At 36.5% G+C, this 22,364-nt stretch overlaps 1 protein-coding gene across 3 annotated transcripts in view; it reads left to right on the plus strand.

Moving 5' to 3' along the window:
* The first annotated feature begins 423 nt into the window (after window positions 1-423).
* The window catches only part of LOC107688209 (raftlin-like), a 94,240-nt gene continuing 72,299 nt past the window's right edge, over window positions 424-22,364 (plus strand). For all 3 annotated transcript variants that reach the window (XM_016485819.1, XM_016485821.1, XM_016485820.1), the window contains exons 1-2: window positions 424-786; window positions 14,827-14,998. In XM_016485819.1, the coding sequence (XP_016341305.1) occupies window positions 14,854-14,998 (145 nt within the window). In that variant the 5' untranslated portion in view covers window positions 424-786; window positions 14,827-14,853. The remainder of the gene's footprint in view (window positions 787-14,826; window positions 14,999-22,364) is intronic.

Here is a 22,364-nt window from a genome sequence, read left to right on the forward strand (position 1 = left end):
AGTTATTCTTATGTGTTTCACAAAATAAATGACAGTTTGGAGGGTACAAACTAATTTGCTCTCCATTTAACCTCTTTGAGGTCTTGGAGAAACAACTGAGATACTACAGAGATCTCATTGCTGATTTTTCACTCTGTTTACGGTATTTTGCTTATTTCCTTGCTCTTTCAGTCCTCCCGCATGCTGAGCTCTTATCATTGCTTTATTATGTCCCTGTAATTTCTAAAATAACTGCTCCCGCTCTCTTTTTCTTTCTTTTATCCGTTTCCCTTCCCCTCTCTTTCTCTCTCTCGCGCTCCCGCTCTCGCTTGTACTCAGCACCTCCTCCTCCTACTCCTTCTCCTCAGTTGGATTCTTCAGTCGGTGGGCAGGAACTGTGTCGGTTTCTGAAGAAGCCGAGAGAGAGAGAGAGAGGGGGGGGAGCGAACTGTGTCTGGGTCAGCTCGGTCTGTCATCTCAGACAGTCAGAGAGAGCGAGAGAGAGACAGACGGCACACAGGCAGCAGGATACAGGAGGTATGTCAGAGGATGTGGTTTCCCTGAGCTTGAAGAACACTGCACAGACATACTTTGAGCATGACCTAACAGCAGCACGCAAAGTGTGTTTTCTGCGCTCCGCTAGCTGCCTGCCACAGGAGGACTGATCTGCTCGGGATCCTCGCTTCGTGTTATTACTGTGCCGTCACATCCAACGGGAAACATACCGCCGCTCTTGCGGTTCACACACCGGATTGGGGATCACTGACTCAAACTTGCAGCCTCTGCGTGTCAACAGCTCCACAACAGGTAAGCGGTCCGTCTCCATTGATTTCCTCACTTCATAAAGCATGCTGTCTGTCTAGGAGGAAAGCAAACATGACAACAGTGCAGTGATAAAGAATCAATCATGGGAAGCCACAAGCCACAAGTTTGCCACTGTGTGATGCGCTACAGCAAACGTCTTTATCCGTTAACACAGACACATGCTCCTTGTAAAGCCTATCACACAGATCAATGGTTTAGTTTGAGTCACATGTACAAAGTCTGACAGGAAGACTGCATACTTGCCTTCGATGCTTGACCGTTGGCTTTTTTTAAGAAGTGTTTCTTCAGCACCTCATTTCGGTTGGTTGCCTGAAATCAAAGGATTTTGGTGAGAGATCTCTTGAATAGGATGTAAACTAAATATCATTGGAGCATTAAACCTAAGTGAAGTCAAACATCAGCATTAAGTAACCTAATTTGTGTTCACACTGAAAGCGAAAATGCTGAATGCTGAATCTGAAGATATTTGATGTTTAAAGTCGGTATGAAATGAAAATTCTGCTATTTTCTAAATGTATGTTATTGGTTGTACTGTGAACAGTTCATTTGTGCATGTTTTATTTTTACTTCTTTTTGACCTCGTAATTTTTAATCAAAATGTCTATCTTGTGGTCAAACAACAAACTTCTCCAGTCATTTATTGTGCATAAACCCACCCCTTTCTTAAAGTCAACTGCAAGCTCACATTCAGATCCACCATCCAATCAACATCCGATGGACAGAAACAAGGCCCCACCCTACATTTTTTCTATTTCGTTAATCTGTTTCTCTCGGATGTACATCAAATACAAAATAAAAGATCTGTTGCTACTTTTGTTTCATCACAACTGTAGTATCAGCTACTGTTATGTATAGCGTAATTTTGAACCAATGAGATTTCACTGTAGGTGGGGCTTCCTTACACAACAGTGCAGAAATATAAACCAAGAGCCCAACAAAATTTGCTGTTGATCATCAAATGTTGATCAAATCGAATAAAATGTAAAAATAACCTTTAGAGAATATTCTAAGCTTTTTTAGGCTTTTGCACAAAAATCTCCCTGCCATGTTCTAAGAAAGCTAGTTTATGGCTATTAAAAAAATGAAACATTATGACATTAATTATACATTATGACATTTTTATTGTTATTTTAGTGTAAATTAATATAACATTGTAGTTTTTCTGAGTATTATTATTTTTAATTAGCTTTTATTTTTATATTTAAAAATGTTTTTTTTTAGTAATTGTATGTACTTGCCATTTGTGTTCGTTTTTTTGTTTTCTATTTATCTTTAATTTATTTCTTTATTTTTTTAATGATAACAACACTAGTTTTTGAATATTTTTGTCACATGCCCATTACATTATACTATGTGGTATTATTTTGGAAATAAAAATAGCTATTTAATTTAAAACGTTGAAATTTTGTATAAAAACCTTTGGCAGTCTGATCAAATAAGTCAAGAAAGAGTTAAAAATGTTAAAAATCAAAGCCAAAACTGGAGTTATACTATGTGGTATTATTTTGGAAATAAAAATAGCTATTTAATTTAAAACGTTAAAATTTTGTATAAAAACCTTTGGCAGTCTGATCAAATAAGTCAAGAAAGAGTTAAAAATGTTAAAAATCAAAGCCAAAACTGGAAGGTCAAGTCGAGTGCATTGCATTGTTGCACTGTTCTCTGTTGTGTACTTCTCATTTTCTCAAATGTACTAGTTTATCAAAGTATTTCTTACATACATATAGAAAATGTGCATACTGTTCACAGCATGCATACTAAATACTATTGAAAGAGTATGAGTAGTATGTTAGTATGCTAATCTATACACAGTCTAATTGTGCTGTTGATGCTAGTAGGCGGTACCGCTAACGGTCCCTGTCAGTCATATTGCCGGAAATTGCCAACTCTCATTATAAATGAATGTCTTACAGACGCAAATCGCTGTCAGTGTGAACGCCCTTTAAGAAAGGAATGTAAGAAAAGAGAACAGAGAAGGCAAACTGTCATTAATCAGTTCCAGACGGCGGTTTGGAGGCTGTGCGCATTGACTTGCGCCGCTGCGCCGGGCGCCTCAGGAGCCGACACACAGAGCTGCTGTTGTCATGGAGGAATCTGGTGCATCGTATCACGGGCTAGTCACCTCCGACCCCACGCATACTCGCTATTAGAGAGTTACTGGAGAGTAAAGCTGACTTCAGTGTCATATGTGCATCAGCAGGACCTTTTTATTACAGCTCAGAGGCTGTTTCCTTGGGAGAAAAAACAAATACCAAACAAACTCGATTTTGTGCATTTTCAGAAAGAAATATGAATGGTACTCGCCTGTGCAAAAGTCTCTGAGGGTGCTGTGAGTTGTTTCCAGGGTGCTGCACTGTAAACAACCTGCAATAACAAAGTGAGATATTTAAATCTGTTTTACTGTGCCCTTGTGATATTTAAAAGTTTGATCACTACTGATAATAAAGTGCACTTTAAACATGATCATAATTTTAACAGTAGAAGACTGCAAATGCCATGATAAAAACCTGTTAAGTCGTTAACTGTAAGTTCCCTTACTATATACGGTGCAAAACTGTAAATCTAACAGGACATTTTATTTAATTTTACAGTAAATTGTCATATTATAATGTATCGCAAAAAGTAAATAAAGAAATTTTATTAGTTAAATCCATAAAACCTAAAACAACGCTTTTTCCAATTTTTTTTCTTTTAAACAGTGTATCATTCAAAACAGTAGCAACAAACATTACAGGTCAAGTTACATATTTAAGTTTAAAGGTCCCATGACATGCTGCTTTTTGGATGCTTTTATATAGGCCTATAGTTAGGGGTTCATTCAGATCACTAGAGTAACTAATAATAGTGGTGCTTGACTTACCAAACACTAATGAGACAATTGCTGACTATACAGTAAGAACAGAGATATTATTAATAACATTAGTTACTCAGTATATGTAAAACATATATTAAAGGGTTAGTTCACCCAAAAATGAAAATTAGCCTGTGTTAACAGCTTCCATGTATGACAGATGGCGGAAGTGATAGAAAAGTGTTTATTACGTTTGAAATATGGATATTTTCCTTACAAAAACACATGGATTCTCTACAGGAGGCCTTTACTCACCCCCCGGATCCGTGCGAAGCACGTTTTATTATGGATGCGTGCGCTTTATTTGACGACTTGTGGACTGTTCAACTGCAACACCCGCTGACTGCAATGATAGAGCTTAGAATAGCCAGGACAATTTTTAATATAACTCCGACTGGATTCATCTGAAAGAAGAAAGTCATATACACCTAGGATGCTTCGAGGGTGAGTAAAACACAAGCCAATTTTCATTTTTGGGTGAACTAACCCTTTAAAATATATCAGATGACCATATGTGCTCTTTTTCCCCCACACATGTCCTGTCAAATTGCCTAAAATGTCCAGGTTTGGGCTTTATTTTACTACAAACATGCTCTCTACAGTCTGTTCTCTGTAAATCCCGCCTTCTCGCACGACACGATTGGTCGATTGTGTATAATGCCTTATAGGACAGACTTCTTTTACTCATTACCTTCTACAAATATGAAAACAAAGCCAAAACCCGGACATTTTAAGCAATTTAGAAATCCTGGCCAGGACTAAGATGACGTATTGGTCACCCTAAATAATATTAGTATTAATGTGGAAGGTATAATTAACATAATTAGGTCTTTGATGAAAAATACGTAAGTTTGGGACATTTGGAAGTAGACTGAGCACGTTTGAGACATTGTTAAGATCTCTTCTACTGTCTTTAACAGTGGCGGCCTTTTTCTTAGTAGAAAATCTTGTGAATAACAACTTGAGCTGTAATTTCCTTCACCTTATAAGTCACACGCAGCAAAAGTGTAGCTAATTGCATCTTTATGACTCCTGCAGCTGTTTATTCTACCTGTATCATCATCGGAAACTGGGCTGGTGTGTTAGGAACATGATTAATACACGTGAAGCTTCAATATTTTGGTAACCTAATTAGGACAGAGAATCCTCTCTTGTGCGCAATTAAATCTAATTTAGATAATTGGAATGCCTTAGTGCATTCGAAACTTAATTACGACATCCTTCCGAGACGTGATGCACAAAAAGCCCAGTGTGTTATTCGCAGGGCTGTACCTGTGATCTCTGAACGGCTTCTCCTCGCGTTCAATTAGGGCAGGCTCTCCTCTGCACTCTCTGAGAGAAAATGTACACCCTCTCCTGTGATTAGACAGCCTACAAATCAGGTGTCACATTCGCTGTCTGTGCCGCGCATTCGGCACCTTCTCCGCAGCTGAGTCAGTTGAGGAGATGAAATGCAGCTTTAGCTGTGCGCCTTGATGGAAGATAAATGGTAATTTTTGTTCTTCTCCTGCTTGAGGTGCCACTTTGAACAGATTACGCTTCCCGGATGTGCGCGAAGATTAGCTTCTTCCCTCCTGTCGCAGCGACGAGCTTCTGCCACAAATATTCAGGCCGCTGGCGATGCCTAGGCACAACACAGAACAATCAAAGCGGGAAATATGCAAGCGCTGCATAAACACAAGCAGAATAAAACAGCTTTAATATTTCTTGAAGACTCATCGTCTCGCTTGGTAACGAGTGGCTGGGAAAATTGCAGCGATATTGATTGAGTCGTGTTCGAGAAGGACATGTCGATACTTTGCTTGAGTGCAACAGAAGTCGAGCTTTGTTTTAAAAGAGGAACAGATTCTGATCACTTTCTGGTAAAGTGCACATTTCAAGAAAAGAGACTAAATGCTTACATTCTCACTTTACAAATTTGCTGGATTGTTTCCACTGAAAACAGTCTCACACTTTCGCACAGCACACTGTCTCACATATGGGCACTGGTGTGGGTTCTATGATAGAAAATTTCATTTTTTCTTGAAAACAAAGTTTCTTTATTGGCATAGAGAGTTCCAGGAAGAACATTTAACATCAATGGAATCTCAAAAGGTTCTTTAAACTCTTAATAAAATAAAGATTCCCAAGGATTTTTTTGCAGTGATGCATGCCATAGAAGAACTATTTTGGGTTCCCCAATTAAAGTTTCAGTGAACAGTTCTTAAAACAACATTTTTTTTGTTCTTAGCGTGAACATTTAAAAAATCTAAAGAACATTTTGTGCAGTGGAAAGGTTCCATGGATGTTAAATATTCTTCAATAAAGAACATTTATTTTTAAGAGTGTATAATTGGAATATGTCTATTAGATTATTCAAATGGTTCCTTTTAAGAACTTTAGGGAACCAAAAATGGTTCTTTAGCATTACTGTAGAAACTGTATAGTCACAATATATTCATTTTTCCCATTCTAAAATGGTTTATATATTCAGTGACCACAGGTAATGCCCATTTTTAAGGATAAAAATAATTAATACTTCAACAGAAGAAACTTGGATTTTGCCGTTTTCTCTTTTTATTTGAAGGACACAATAAACCGAAAAATCAGATTAAATGAACAAGTGTGACAGTTTAAAATAAATGTTACATTATAAAACACTTGAAGGAATAGTTCAATATAGAAGATATTTTGAAGAATGTTGGTAACCTAACAGTTGACGGTAGCCAGGCTTCCATTTTTTTCTATGCTATGGAAGTAAATGGCTACTGTCAACTGTTTGGTGATCAACATTCTTCAAAATATCTTATTTTATCCCTTAAAAAAACTGACAACAAAAAAACTAATATTAAGATACAATCAAATAATTTAAAATAAGGTAGCTAACATGCACGTGACGCCTCTGACCATTTTAACTGACGTTGCTCTGCATTCGCTTCGTAATTAATTTGTCTTGTGTGGATTTTAATTCCACATTTTGTTTTTGCACAAAATATAATATAAAGCATGTTATCAGTGTTGGGGGTAACGCATTACAAGTAACGTGAGTTACGTAATCAGATTACTTTTTTTCAAGTAACTAGTAAAGTAACGCATTACTTTTTAATTTACAAGAAAATATCTGAGTTACTTTTTTTCCAATTTATTGATTGACAGCTCTCCTGTCCCCATGTTATGAGAAATCAGAAGATGTTACAGTAGTTCTAAAATAAATATGAATATGCATTAATTCATCTCACTCACAAAAAAACAAAACAAAAAAAAACACAGATTCAGTATTCCTCAAAATGAATAAAAATAATGCAACTAAGAATATGACGCAAACCTGCAATAATTAAATGTTAAACAACACAAATATACTTTATGTATTTAATCCCATTCTATTAACCAATGTCTTTGCTTCTGACCTTCGATGATCCAGTTCAACCATACTAATAACTGACCTTCGATGATCCAGTTCAACCGTACTAATAAGCACAAATTACTCTTTTTTTTTTTTTTATTGCTGAAGTTTGTTGAAATTTCTTCTTCTGCATTCTATTGTGCGGACGTAAATTTACTTTCCCTTCAGCCTGAGGCTTATTCATTTCACTTTTGGTGTGAAAAGGCTTTTATATTTGCCAAAAATATGACTTTTTTTATTTTAAAAACAAACAAGCAAGTCCTGTCCAGATTTAAAAAGTAACGCAAAAGTAACGTAACGCATTACTTTCCATAAAAAGAAGGTCTCAGAGGGCCTCAGATGATGCCAACTCTGAAACAACATACAGAACTACCAAATTTTGCTATAAGTTTGATTGCATCATATAATAATTGCTGTTAAGAGTGTTCATCGTCTGTTTGATTAAGTCTTTAATTGATTTTTCCGTACATTTTTTTGCCATATGTACATAAACTGAGTCACCACTGATAAGCTACCACTAAATATCGTAGAAACTTAATTTGCTGTATAGTTGCTTTGCAACGATTCGTATAGTGAAAAGCGCTATACAAATAAACTTGAATTGAATTGAAAAAGTAACTAAGTAACGTAATTAGTTACTTTTTTTATGGAGTAACGCAATATTGTAATGCATTACTTTTAAAAGTAACTTTCCCCAACACTGCATGTTATCTACTCATAACCACATATGTAGCTAATACAATAAAAAAACAGTCTATAGCAATAATCTCTGACATATTTTTACAATCACTGTGCTACCGCCCAGCTCTTTAATAAAGCAAATTATATTTGTCTTGTAAAACTGAAAAGGCATATAATCCAAATTAGAATCAGAGAAAGAGTGAAAGCAAGAGAAAGCGAAGATGAGAGAGAACGAGAATATGAGAGAGAATCTCAAAGAAAGCTAATAAAGGGAGAGAAACAGACTGGGGAGATATTGCTCTCTCTTCTTCTCTTGAGTATGAAATCGTTGTCAAGGGGCCCGTTCCCATGGCAATTCCATCCGCTGTGTCTGGGTTTCCAGCGTGTCCGTGCCCAGACCTTGGATGCTGAGCGGATAGGTTTTCTAGGTTCATGCCGAACAAAAGGGAAAGTGTCCCACCCCCCTCCCATCCGAAGGGCTGCAGCGAAAGGGATTTTAAAGAGACAATCTGTCAGACGAGTTGCAGTGTGTCTGAAATTGGATTCAATCTATAATTGTGGCTTTTATTGTACCTGGGTTCCTATTTCTTCTAACTATCCATAAGCAAGCAGTGAAGCAGCGGCCAGGAACACGAGGTTCTGGAGCTTGTAGGGACATACAGTAGGAATGCTTTCCCAAGACACCAATTAACCCCAGTTTTTGTCTAAATTATGCTGTGACATTTTGTTTAGACTTGACATTATGTTTACCCGGGAAATGAGTCCTCAGAGTAAAACATGGTGTTTGAGTGTCTCGTTCAACAGAATACTGCACCCAAAAGTAAAAGCAGTCTTCTGTATTTTGGCATACGATAGCTTTGTGAAGGGATACAGAAAATTAAGGCATTATTTTCTGAAAATCTTCCCCTCCTCCATAGTTTACAAGTCTGAATTTTGGAACTCCCCAAATTATTCCATTAAATCTATTTGCATTTATTTCTTAACCATAATCATCTTTTTTTTTTTGCATCTTTGATAAGTTAATTAGATGTTTTGGTAACACTTTATTTTAGGGTCTCTTAACTAGTTGCTTATTAGCATGCATATTACCAGAATATTAGCCATTTATTAGTAGTAATTAAGCACATATTAATGCTGTATTCTACATGACCTTATTCTACATCCCTAATCCTACCCAATACCTAAACATAACAACTACCTTACTAACTATTAATAAGCAGCAAATTAGGAATTTATTGAGGGAAAAGTAACTGATCAACTTTATCTAACATAGTTTTACAGAAAATTTATAAAATACGAATATTGCCGTATGCCGTTCCACAATGGAATTTCTTCAAAATGCATTTTTTCTTTAAGTATTTTTAGAGAGTATAGTATAGTATATGTTTACCATGATATAATTATATTTATGCATAAATAACACTATGCTGATTTATATATATAAAAACAGAGATTTTTCTTTGAAATGAGCGTTTTTATCAGGCTCCTATGAAAATAACATTGGACATTTTTGAAAATAAGGCATTCAATAACTGACTAATAAGCTTTTCAAATGACTTAACCTAAACTTATGAAACTGACAAAAATGCTAAAAACAAAAAAACTCGGAGGTTTTTGCATCTGAAGATGAAAACTTGTCTGAAAATAAATAAAATGTTAAAATAATAAAATATAAAAACAAATACCTGATCACATTAAACAGTGCCACTAATTATACACACACATATTTTTTTTTACTTTTAGTAACATTTTCCATTATGGTTCATATGTGGTCAAAAGTAAAAATTTCCCTAATTCGTCTGCCCTCTCAAAAAAATCCCTCTATATATTTTTAGCATATTTAGTATACTAGCATCTAATCTAATGCTTTTACTGTGGCTTTTGTCTTGTTTAGATCTTGACAGTGACATTATCTCTTCAAGTGTGTTCACAATGTCCTGCTCAGGTGAGGGGTCTTTGTTGAGACCAGGATGTCCAGGAAGGAAGGAGGAAGTCCAAACAGGGAGACTGCCTCATTCCTACCCCAGGAGAGCCTTCTCCCTGCTGAACCGACAAAAACATGAGTCAGGAAACCATGCCTTGTGCCTTATTTGCCACATTAAAGAAAATGGGTCAAAGGGAGAGTAGTGTTTTTGAGTCTCTCTTTGAGGGTATGCATCTCTAAACACGAGCTGAACCGCAGCTTTGAACAGAGCCGCAAACCGTGACATTGAAGTTTTGTCCTTTGCACACAGTTATTGAATTAGAGCAGTGAGGAACACTGAAACCGAGCGGGGTCATCATAGATGGCTCATCGCTTCTCCCTGATGGGTTGTTGCTGGGAAAATTATCATTTTTACAAACATTTCCTGTGGCGAAAGATATAAGGCGCTTGCTAAGCACAGAGAGGTTGAGGAACAAATGAACGTTCATCAAAAGGCCTACCCAGATTTTTTTTTTCGTCAGTCTCACCATCACTTATGTTATGAAAAGTCACAGGAGAACTGTTTTTTGTCTTTCATTTTAGACTACCTTGCATACTGGAAGTGAACTCTTTTCTTGTCAGTCTACAGTGCATGAGGGAGCTGTTGCCAGGCTGACTAGAGACAGTGCTGCCAAAAGCTTGTAGCGTGAAGCAGAACCTCGGGGAGGGAGTAGTCGCTCTGAAATCATAAACATCTCCCACTTCCTCCGTCAGCTCTAAAAATACCTCGCCTCTTCGTTTCATGGCCCCCCTCCTCGTCTCTATCAGCTATGCAAATATCAGCCCTTCCAACCAACTTTGTTTTCCTCACGCGCCTCACCACCCCTTTGGTTTTTTATTTTGCTTGCTTTCTCTCTCTGACGGAGCACACGCTTAGCCTGTTGCTTCTAGAGAGAGCGTGTCTGAGCTCAAAACATGGAGCGATGTCTGAAAAAGCCACTTTGTGCAAGTTGTTGTCATGTCAAAGACGGCTATTTTAGGGGCAGTCTGTTGTTTTTCCATCTGATAGAAAAATATCAGAAAAGAGTGATATTTGAAAGAGAGCTGACCTGCCTTTTAGGACAAAAATACTGTTTACAGAGTCAAAACATCTTTAAATACAGTAACATTCAGGCTCTATAATACATAAATTATCATGATCCAACATAAAATCAAAAATGACTGTTAAATTTGTTTTTATGCATGTTCCTGGTCTTACTGCGCACAGTTAAATGATATTTTGATTTTTAAAAGATGTGTGTGTGTGTGTGTGTATGGATAGGACAATATTCGGCAGAGACACAACTATTTGAAAATCTGGAATCTGAGGATGCAAAAAAATCTAAATATTAAAAAAATTGCCTTTAAAGTTGTCCAAATTAAGTCCTTAGCAATGCATATTACTAATCAAAATTAAGTTTTGATATATTTACAGTAGGAAATTTACAAAATATCTTCATGGAACATGATCTTTACTTAATATCCTAATGATTTTTGGCATAAAACAAAAACTGATCATTTTGACCCATACAATCTATTGTTGGCTATTGTTGGCTATTGTGGCTATTGCTACAAATATGCGACGTATGACTGGTTTTGTGGTCCAGGGTCATATATCAATAATTGATTGATTGACTGACTGACTGACTGACTGACTGACTGACTGACTGACTGACTGACTGACTGACTGACTGACTGACTGACTGACTGACTGACTGACTGACTGACTGACTGACTGACTGACTGACTGACTGACTGACTGACTGACTGACTGACTGACTGACTGACTGACTGACTGACTGACTGACTGACTGACTGACTGACTGACTGACTGACTGACTGACTGACTGACTGACTGACTGATTGATTGATTGATTGATTGATTTTGAATAAAAAGTCTTGTAATCCTTTTAACTACATTTTATAAAATGCTCCACTTCTAAAGTGACTTTCCATTTGAACTGACATCAAAAGTTTCTTCTGATCACTAAAGCTGCATCTTTTTTTATTATTATTATTAAAAACGCAGCAAAAACTGTAAATTTGTGAAATAATATTACAATTTAAAATAGCTATTTTTTATTTGAATATGTTTTAAAATGTCATTTATTCCTGTGATGCAAAGCTGAATTTTCAGCATCATTACTCCAGTCTTCAGTGTCACATGATCCTCCAGAAATCATTCGGATTTGCTGCTCAAGAAACATTTTTTATTATTATCAGTGTTTAAAAGTGCTGCTTAATATTTTTGTGGAAACCATGATAATTTTATGGATAGAAAGTTAGAACAGCATTTATTTGAAATAGAAATCTTTTGCAACATTATAAATGGATTTACCTTCATTTTTGATCAATTTAATGCATCCTTGCAGAATAAAAGTATCAGCTTAAAAAGGAATCTTAAATTTTTCACACCCACTTTTCACAATCCAATCAATTCCCAATGGACAAAAAGTCCCACCTTTCCATCCATTCTCATTAAACAGCCTGTTTCGCTCAGAAATGCGCCAAGTTACCGAATTAAAATCAGTTGTGCGCCCATTTCATTTTGACTCCCCGCGCCAAAAAATCACTACAAGTCTAAAATCTTCCCGCACTTCATTCGTTCAATCGATCAGATTAGAAAAATCCAATTGCTGATGCATGACCGTTGTACCCGAGATGCCATTTCCCCGATTGGATTCAGCCACGGATAGCTGAACGCATCCATTCACGTCCATGTCACTGGAAACAGTGATTCTTATGACAGCGTTCATAAATCCGCATGGCTTCTCGTCTGGGCCCTAATTAAAGTGGCCCTGCCGCTGGAGTTGCCGGCACGCTGTGCATTATCCTGACTCCTAATGAACAATCTGCTCCTTGATTTTCTGTGATTGATTCTCACCTTTTCATTCGAGCGGCTCACCTCATTATCCATGTATTCTCTAGAACCCTCGGCCGTCACCGCCTCTCAGATTATGCGTCCCGGCCGCTGTAATTAGACAGGAACATAATAGAGAGTATTCTTCATCAATGACCCACTCTAGGTTTAATCAGCTGGCCACAATGGGATATTACCTGCACCCTTCTGATCCGCTGGCGACTGTCGGCGGCTGTCACTTCAGATTTGGAAAAGGAGGGCGCTTTGGCTGATGAACAGAGAGCACTTTTGGCCTCTTGCTGGCTGGACGTGTTAATTCCCAGCCTGCCAGTTGAGAGATTGGGCTCCCATGATGAGCTGAAGCCCATTTATGCCTCTTATTTATTTATTTATTTAGTAGCTGATTTCGTAATCTAGTGTGCCCTTAATTGGGTATTTTTCTGCTTGCTTTCTGCCAAAGAAGCACAGGATGAGGCAGTACCTGGCTGAAAGGAACTGTAGAACAGCAGCGTACGGTCTTTTGCAGTGCACACCGAGGCAAATTAATGTGGTACGTGAGAAAATGGACAGATTACTTTCCACATGGGAAACACCTGAAAGAAAGCAGAACATGAATGGAGTTAGTCGTGAGTAATGAGATTGAAATCGAAATTGGAGTTTTGCGGTTTTGTAGTCCTTGTCTATTAGGTTTAAGGTCATCTATATGCTAGTGTACTGCTGAGCTTACATCTAAACCTTTAGGAGATATATGCAATATAAAAAAAAATGTGCCTGACAGACAGATGAAGCCCTAAGCGTATTAAACACAAAGCGGGCACCTTGCATACTGTGTACAGTGACTAAAAGTATTGATGACTACAGCATATGCAAATTGTTGTTGAATAAAAAGCGAATGTCATTATAAAATAGATTGAGAACAGAATGAGAATGTCTCTCCCCTTTAGCACCACCTGCCACTGACAAGCAATAACAAGTACAAACTATGGACTATATTTGGAACTGAATACTCTGCAGCATATACTGTTTATGGCCTACTATTGTTTGAATAATAGAATGTGAAACAGAATGCATTATCAAATTAATAATAACAGTAGTTTGAACATCACACTGCATGTTTTAATAAGTGGTGTCCAATCATCTTGGAAATTAAATTAAATTAAATTAAATTTAAAAAACTTAATATAGAATATAATAATAGAATTATATTATTATTAGTGATAATAATATTAATATACAGATTAATAACAACAATAATCATTATAATCATTATATAATCTAATTTATTATTTTTACATTTTTTATTTAAATTGTATTATTTTTATCATCATTAATGTATTATAATTATTAATTTATATTAAAATTATTACATGAATATTGATTTTGACAATAATGACGAGTAATAATAAAAATGACTAATTATTGTAATAATTTAACATAATTATTTAATTTTGATAAATAATTAAAAAAAAAACAATTATATATATATATATATATATATAAATTAAAAAATGAATTATTTATCAGGAAAGGTCCACAAGCCAGGATTCGAACTCGGGACACTCGAAGCACTCTGGTGCTATATGTCAATGCGTTGCCCACGAGGCTATTGGCACGGATTTAACATTTAATTTTAAATAAAGATATTTTGCCTTTTAAATATCATTTCATGATTACTGGGAGGTCAGATTGAGTGCATTGCATTGTGTGACATATATTCTGTGCAGTAATCTCTGTTGGCAACACATTTTGGCAAATATATCAGATAATCCTTGTATTCTATAATATGCAAAGATAAGCATTCTATTGAAACGGTAAGAATAGCACTTTAATATGCTTTCAGAATATATATCGAACATTGTTTTGGTGATGATGCATTCAGTAAATAGTTAGTTATTGAATATATATAATAAAAATTAAAAATGTATCCATCAAAGTATTTTACATTCCTAAAAAGTAAGGTTCTTTATTGGCATCTATGGTTCCATAAAGAACATGCATGGAACTTTTCCATTGCACGAAAGGTTCTTTATAGTGCAAAAAGGTTCTTGAGATTATTCAAATGTTCTTCACACTAAAAAACAAAAAGGTTATTTTAAGAACAGTTCACTGAAAGGCTCTTTATGGACCCCAAAATGGTTTTCTGTGGTTTTGCTGAAAACCCCTTTGTGGAACCTTTATTTTTAAGAGTGCATTGAATTGCAGGTCAGCTCTGTTGTGTCTACATGCATCTACAGTGGTGTTGTTGTGAATGCTGAAGACATTGTTTGAACCTCTTTGTCTTTCTGACCGTGTCTCTTTCATCCCAGGCTTAAGTGTGCACTCGTTCGGCAGAAATGGGCTGCGGGTTGAGGAAGTTCCGTCAGACGGAAGACAACAGTCCGGGAAAGATTTACTCCACCCTCAAGAGACCGCAGGTGGAGACCAAGATCGGGGTCGCCTACACGTACCACCACGTGGACTTCCTGGTGGGGAAAGACGGTAAGCTGTCAGTCGTTCTCCTATCTCTGGTGAATTCACTCTAATATCGAGTGACTTTTAAAAGAGACGATCAGCAGAGTTAGAAATGTTGAGGTAAGGATAATCTTCGAGGAACTTTTGAAAGGAGAAATCAAACCGTGGCACATGGAGATTCTCCAACAATGTTCCTTGATTCTTTGCTGCTCTGCAAATCCCCGAAGTGATGACACTTGCAAATGACAAACCCCAAATCCTCCCAGAATTCTCTCTGTGAATCACAGCAGCCTGGTAATTCTGCAGCAGCACACGCTCCACCACAGACTGTACCTGGCTCTCTGGCAGTCGACGTGTTCCTGTGAGGAGGCTCTCAGGTGCGCGGCGAGGTGTCTGTGATCCGTGAGGCGGCTGCCGGTGAGATGTTGGAGCCTGCGGGCTGTGAGGTGGCTAATGGGGGAAGATCCAGAGGGCCTTGGCTAAATATAGCTGTCAGTGTTGTTATTTCTCACAAGCGGAGCTCGGCTTGGGCTGGAAGGGAGGGTGTTGAGATGTAGTGTGAGCCAGAAGTCTCGCTGACATCTTACCCCACAGATCAGAATAATCCTGTAAGGAAGATTCAGATGAATGCCGAGGTCAATCTCTCTCTGGGTAGCCGTAAACCCACATAAATACTGTTTTTCCTCCTTCCTTCTCTTGAGAAATTCCTAGTTTCGCTTCATCTATCACTAAACAAACAGGGTTGGTGTTATTTGCTCCACTGTGATGGCATCTTAGCCACATTCATCTATCTATCTATCTATCTATCTATCTATCTATCTATCTATCTATCTATCTATCCGTCCTTTATCTAGATTGATATAAACCCTCAAACTTCACTGGTTTTTAAACTTTTTTTCTATCTATCCCATCCATCCATTCATTCATCCATCCATCCATTGTTCTATGTATCGTATGTTCTATGTTCTTTTATCTATCTATCTATCTATCTATCTATCTATCTATCTATATATATCTATCTATGGATGGATGGATCAATATCTATCTATCTATCTATCTATCTATCTATCTATCTATCCGTCCATTATCTAGATTGATATAAACCCTCAAACTTCAATGGTTTTTAAACTTTTTTCTATCTATCCCATTCATCCATCCATTGTTCTATGTATCCTATGTTCTATCTATCTATCTATCTATCTATCTATCTATCTATCTATCTATCTATCTATCTATCTATCTATCCATTATCTAGATTGATATAAACCCTCAAACTTCAATGGTTTTTAAACTTTTTTTCTGTCTATCCCATTCATCCATCCATTGTTCTATGTATCCTATGTTCTATGTTCTTCTATCTATCTATCTATCTATCTATCTATCTATCTATCTATCTGATTTATCTATCTGCCATTATATCATCCATCCATCCATTCATCTATTATCTACGTTGATTTAAACCCTCAAACTCCTTTGGTTTTTAAACATTTTTCTATCTATCTTTTCCCCTAAACATTCAAGCAAGGCTTTTAAGCCAACATTCAAAGTTTGTGTTGACAAACCTTTCTTTTCTAGTTTATATGACCGATAAACTCATTTCAATTCATTTCAATTTTACTTCCTTACATTCAAATGTGAATTGCAATTCTAAATCCTGTTTCCACAATACTCGATTCAAATTCAGAAACTGAATTATTGCTTTGTGCGAGTATCAAAGTCTTAGATGTTTCTCCACAAAAGAAAAATAGACACAACAACACCATTAGACTAGAGTAAGACTACAGAACATTGTTTTGTGGATATTACAGTAGAATTTGATGAAAAGTGTTTAAAGTGAAACCTTTCGACGTTTGATTGCAAACCTGAGCACAGTTTGAGACATTGTTGAGATCACCTCTGAAACCCTGGCGTGTGACCATGTTAGTGCAAATTACCTGGGCCAAATCAACGTTCCAGATGACTGACATCTGAAATTATAGTTTTCCAGCGCTTTTACGGTAAGAACTATAATAGAACAGCCTAGCTATGCGATTGCTCTATATGTCCTTGAGTTTGGCAAGATGGGTGAATATGTGCACTGCAGCGAGCACCGCATACGAGAACTCTGTTATGTTTAGCAGTATTGGCCCATATCTCACACTTCCCCCACTACGCTTCATTTCTCCACGCTGCCTCTACTCTATTATTGCAAATATATTGCTATTCATAAAGGAGGAGTTGCAAAGCACTTTAAAGGAGGGGGAGGAATGAGCAGCAAATGTCTCATCTACAAGGCGAAGACAATAAACTTCCTCATGCAAGACTGCCTCGGCTGGCTTAATGTTCCCTGACGCCACGCGGGTGGAAACATTAGACTGCACATTTGTTAATCGCCTTAATCAAATTTATGTGTCCATGGTCAACCTGCACCATTACTTTCTTTCGCAAGGCATCGTGTGAACTGCCACGTCTATTTTAGAGATTTGACCCATCAATCTATCTTAAGATGCTGTGGTGATATTGTGACAGGAGCCAGATGTTGCGACTACGTAGAAGACGAAGCACCAAGCAAGCTACGTTATTAACTTAATTGACTGCTCTAATCATACAAAATAGGAAAATCAATTTTGTCACCTAGACTTTTGCAGAAGTCTTCCACTTCTCAGATTTAACTCAAATCACATCCATCTCTTCTAGTTTCAAACGAGATCTTCAAAATCTTCAGATTTGAAGAACCTGCAATCAAAACAGAGATTTCAGTATGATTTGTGATCAAATTCCTCCCAAAAAATTATCTGCTATTGAGTTTCATTTTATAGCGCTATAATAATGTCATGGATAACTAAAACTAAAAAAAAAAAAAAAAACCTTATTACTTTATAAATATTGTACTTATTTTTATTTAGTGCCAATGCAACATTTCTCATTTTCATTTAGTTTAACTTGATGTACTAAAATAACTAAAACTTAAAAATAAAAATTAATAAAATATACTATATAGACATAAACAATAACTAATAAAAATGCACAACTAAAAACATAACTAAATTACTAAACCTTTAACTATAATTAAAATAAAAATGGAAAGTATATTTAAAAAATGTATTCAAAATATGAATAAAAACTATAATAGTATGTAAATAATATGAAACTAGCACTGCTTTGTGTATCATTGGTGTCTGTGTTAATTTTTTGTAAGGCATTTAAGGAGAAATGTCTGAGGTTTACCTGAAATCATTATGAATTTCCATCCTGCACTGTAAAAAATAAATCCGTAAAATAACAGAAAAAAACATTATCCATTCATTTTACGGACATTTCTGTTTACTCTGAGTCTGAGATATAATGCAATGAAGTGTAAAATTCAAAATATTGGTAAAACACCTGTAAAAAAATAAATACGGAAAAATTCCTTCAAATTATACAATATATTGTACCCTATTTTTACTTTTTTCTTTTTTTTAGAGTGTGGTTCAGACAAGGACATCTTGGTTACCAAAAAGATAATTAAAAAATCTCTGAGCAATAACAGTATTTTCTGGGATAAGACACCAATTAGACCAAATTAACACTGGTGTTTGTTGTCAGTTTTGTCTAAATCCATTTTATCCATCGCTGGTGTACAAAGAAACAACCTGGTAGGCAAGCGAATGAGCCTCGTAATAAGTTGTGTGGCGAAAAACCCATCACACGAAATACGCCAGCGTGGTGCTTAAGATGCCCTGCACGTTTTTTATTTCCCTCAAATGTGATTTCAAATGTTTAAAATGTCAAGAGGAAGAGAAATAGAAAACCCACTTATGGACGGCTTCTCGGCCACACGCCACCCTCCAAATAACGCTCGCAACCCTGATATAAACAATTATTAAAATGCAATGACACCTAATACCTTTATTCAACCTGTCAGTCAATAATACAAGAGGGGCTTTTTTGCAAAGCAGCTGAAAGGGAAGGCGAGGACAGTCGGCTGTAGTTGTGTAGGGGATTTAAGCAGGTGGATGCAGGGACTGCTGCTTTTATTCTGCAGCCAAACGGCATGAAAATTGAGTCGGAGGGGCGCCGCGGGAGTCACATTCAGAGGAAAATTCACAGCCATTTGCTTCCCCCATTACCTTCTTCATTTCATCTTCGCTGCGTAGACGGCTGCCACGGCGCTGATGAGTTCGGGCCCCGGGCCCCGCACCCTGCCAGAGAGCCATAGTTCAAACCTCAGCCTGTGAAATGGAGGCTCTCTGCTGTTGTCAGGTTAAGGGTTTCAGCACAAAGGCAGGTGAACCTCTATTATATTCTCTCTTTAGCTTCTTTTGTAACTATTTTTATTAGCATAGAAAAAAATAAACTGACGTACCACATTGTGTCTGAAAATTAGCACAGCTGAGATGGTGTATTAACCAATCAGCATCCAGAACCAGAACAATGACATTCTCATGTAAATGATTCTGGCAGCTGTGCTCTTGCACTATAAATACACACATGAAATGTCAACAGCTAAGCCATAATGCTTTGATCAGGTTTCGAGACTATTTGTGACTTTTTTCTTGATGTGTCAAGATCACCTGACCAGCAGGCTTTCTCTTTTTAAAGGTCTCCTTTAATCTTTCTAAAGGATATCCTGTCTGCCTTGGAGAACATCTAAAGAAGAGTGCATTAAACGTACAGTTCTGATATGTGAATCTATATAATTTAACATCAGTACAATGTAACCAGACATAAATAGCACTTTCCACAAATAACAAACAAAATAAGATCTGATACTCACCAAAATGAAGTTGTTTTTTTTCAACAAACAGCAAATGAAAAAGTATGTGACCTTCAGGAAAAACTAAATATTTTTTGCAATAGGAGGTAACATGCAAAATATGGGACATGTGTTTGAAAAATAAGTTAATAATTAAATAACAATAAAAAAATAGAGTTCATCCAAAAAAATAAAAATCGCTGAAAGTGTACTCACCCTCAGGCTATCCAAGATGCAGATGCGTTTGTTTCTTCATCAGAACAAATTAGGAGAAATGTAGCATTTCTTTACTTGCTCATGAATGGATCCTCTGCAGTGAATGGGTGCCGTCAGAATGAGAGTCCAAACAGCTGATAAATACATCACAATAATTCATAACTAATCCACACCACTCCAGTCCATCAATTAATGTCTTGTGAAGCCAAAAGTTGCGTGTCTGTAAGAAACAACCCCATCATTAAGGGGTTTTAACTTTATAGCATAACCATAATCCATAATAATGCTTCTTCTAGTGAAAAAATACATCTCCTGTTGTCCTCTCACATTGAAAATCCACCCACATATTTGTTTAGATCTATTTTTACTTTTAAATTATGTTTGGTCTGTGCATATTTCTCTCCTGATTCAGACAGGTTGACATTTGCATGTAATGCTAAATTTCTCCAAATCTGTTCTGATGAAGAAACAAACTCATCTACATCTTGGATGGCCTGAGGATGGGTACATTTTTGGGTGAACTATTCCTTTAATTATTTGAATATCAAGCTAACGTCAAAATTGAGACCTTGTTTGATGAAATTAATATGAAGTTAAAGTAAAGACATCTGACAGGAGACAGGCCAAAATCACCATTATTTTTCATTCTAATGAATTTCATTTTAGATAATACTTTATTATCTGATTATGTTCAAAACAAAACCTCATGGGATTTGTGCGTCTAATGCATTAAAGAAACTTAACAGTCACCAAAGTCTATTGTTGTGGCTATGTTACATGTATAAAATCAGTTGTGTTTTTCACGCGTTGTCAGAAGCGAGCGCATGACAGCGCTCTCGTCAACAGGAAGTGCCGATCTCTGCAAAGTTCCTTCCTCTGTTTCGACAGACTCAGTGTCAAAGCTCTGCTCGCTGCAGTTCGTTTCAGATTATAGCTGCTTGTAGGGGAAGAAATTCATCTTACTCTGCTCAACATCTTTCCTGTGTCAGGCCGCTGTCGTCTAAATAGCTTTTGCCTGAGTATAATGTCAAAGTAAAGCCCATTTATTGGTGCACATCTCCACTTTGTCACTATGAGGGAGAATAGGTCGCCTCTGCATTGATCTGCCTGCCGGTGGCTTGATAAAGCTGGTTTGCTTCATGGTTCTAGCGAGCGGCTGTTTGCCCTCGGCCCCGAGCATCTGCTTTACATCACAGCATCTGCTCGGGCTTCTGCGCTAAAGAAGCACATTGAACTTTCACAAGCCAATCATCTCACATCAGCATCGCAGTCGCTTCAGACCCCGCATTATTGATTCCGCTCAAATGCAATCATCAAGTTTCCAGCGGTGGAGTAAACAACAAAGATTTAACAAAGGAGCTTGTTTTCTGTGATCTTATTTTGAAAGGGAGACAAAAAAAACAAAACAATCAAAAACGGACTTATTTGTCTTTTAGTCCATATCTGTCAGCTTTGAGGATTGTATACAAAAATCTTTGATATGCACATTTAACATTTACAGTATTTCTCTTATGAAAAAAAAAATACTTATCCTGCACTACACATTTTTATACAATCAAATGCTCTCTTGATTCATTTCCCTCCCCCTAATTTGCAAATCATGTTCATGGCTTTTGACATAACTGAAGGCCAATGTCATCATTTAGTCACCCTCAACTTGCATCATTTCTGTGAAACACAAAAGGGGATTTTGCAGAGTTGCTCTTGTCTATTAAAAATATATGGTGACCACAGCTGACAAAGCCTTAAAAAGAAATAAACAACACCCTAAAAGCAGTCCATATGCTACGCTACAGTATGTATATATATATATATATATATATATATATATATATATATATATATATCTCCTTTGAAATAAAGTTAAGACATTCTTGCACGCAAACTTGCAAGAAACAACTACCTGCTGTGTCCGGTCACATTATTGAAAGGTCATGGAAAAAAAAGTTCATTCGTACCACTTCCTTTGGATCTCAGCCAGCATCTGCGGCTATTCTATTTTGTTTTGTGGCTTCATCTGACCTTGATCTTGTAGGTGTCTCTTTGGGTTCTGGAATAAAATAAGAAAACAGAAATGTTTATTTTTTTTTTTTTTAAACCCTGCTTTTTGAGTTTCAATTACTTTTTTCTGTATTTGTCTTTTCTAGCACTGTGTACCACCATGAGTTGAAATGTGTTGATAAGCAGGCTTATATGTGAAAAGCACGCTGATATGAACTGAAAAAGAAGATATGCATCATCTGAAAGTTTGAAAGAAATTAAAATGAAAGAGAAATGACATTGCAAACAAAAGCTTCTTCTTGGAATTGAGGAGGTCAGTGTTTGACTGCTGTTGCTGTTTACTGAGTGTGTACCAACTAGTTGTGCAGATCTCAACAAATTATATATATTTTATACAAAATTGTATTATACAGTATATATATATTATATATATATATATATATATATATATATATATAT

The sequence above is a fragment of the Sinocyclocheilus anshuiensis genome, unplaced genomic scaffold (genome assembly GCF_001515605.1).
Source record: "Sinocyclocheilus anshuiensis isolate Anshui unplaced genomic scaffold, SAMN03320099.WGS_v1.1 scaffold1162, whole genome shotgun sequence".
NCBI classification, from domain to species: domain Eukaryota; kingdom Metazoa; phylum Chordata; class Actinopteri; order Cypriniformes; family Cyprinidae; genus Sinocyclocheilus; species Sinocyclocheilus anshuiensis.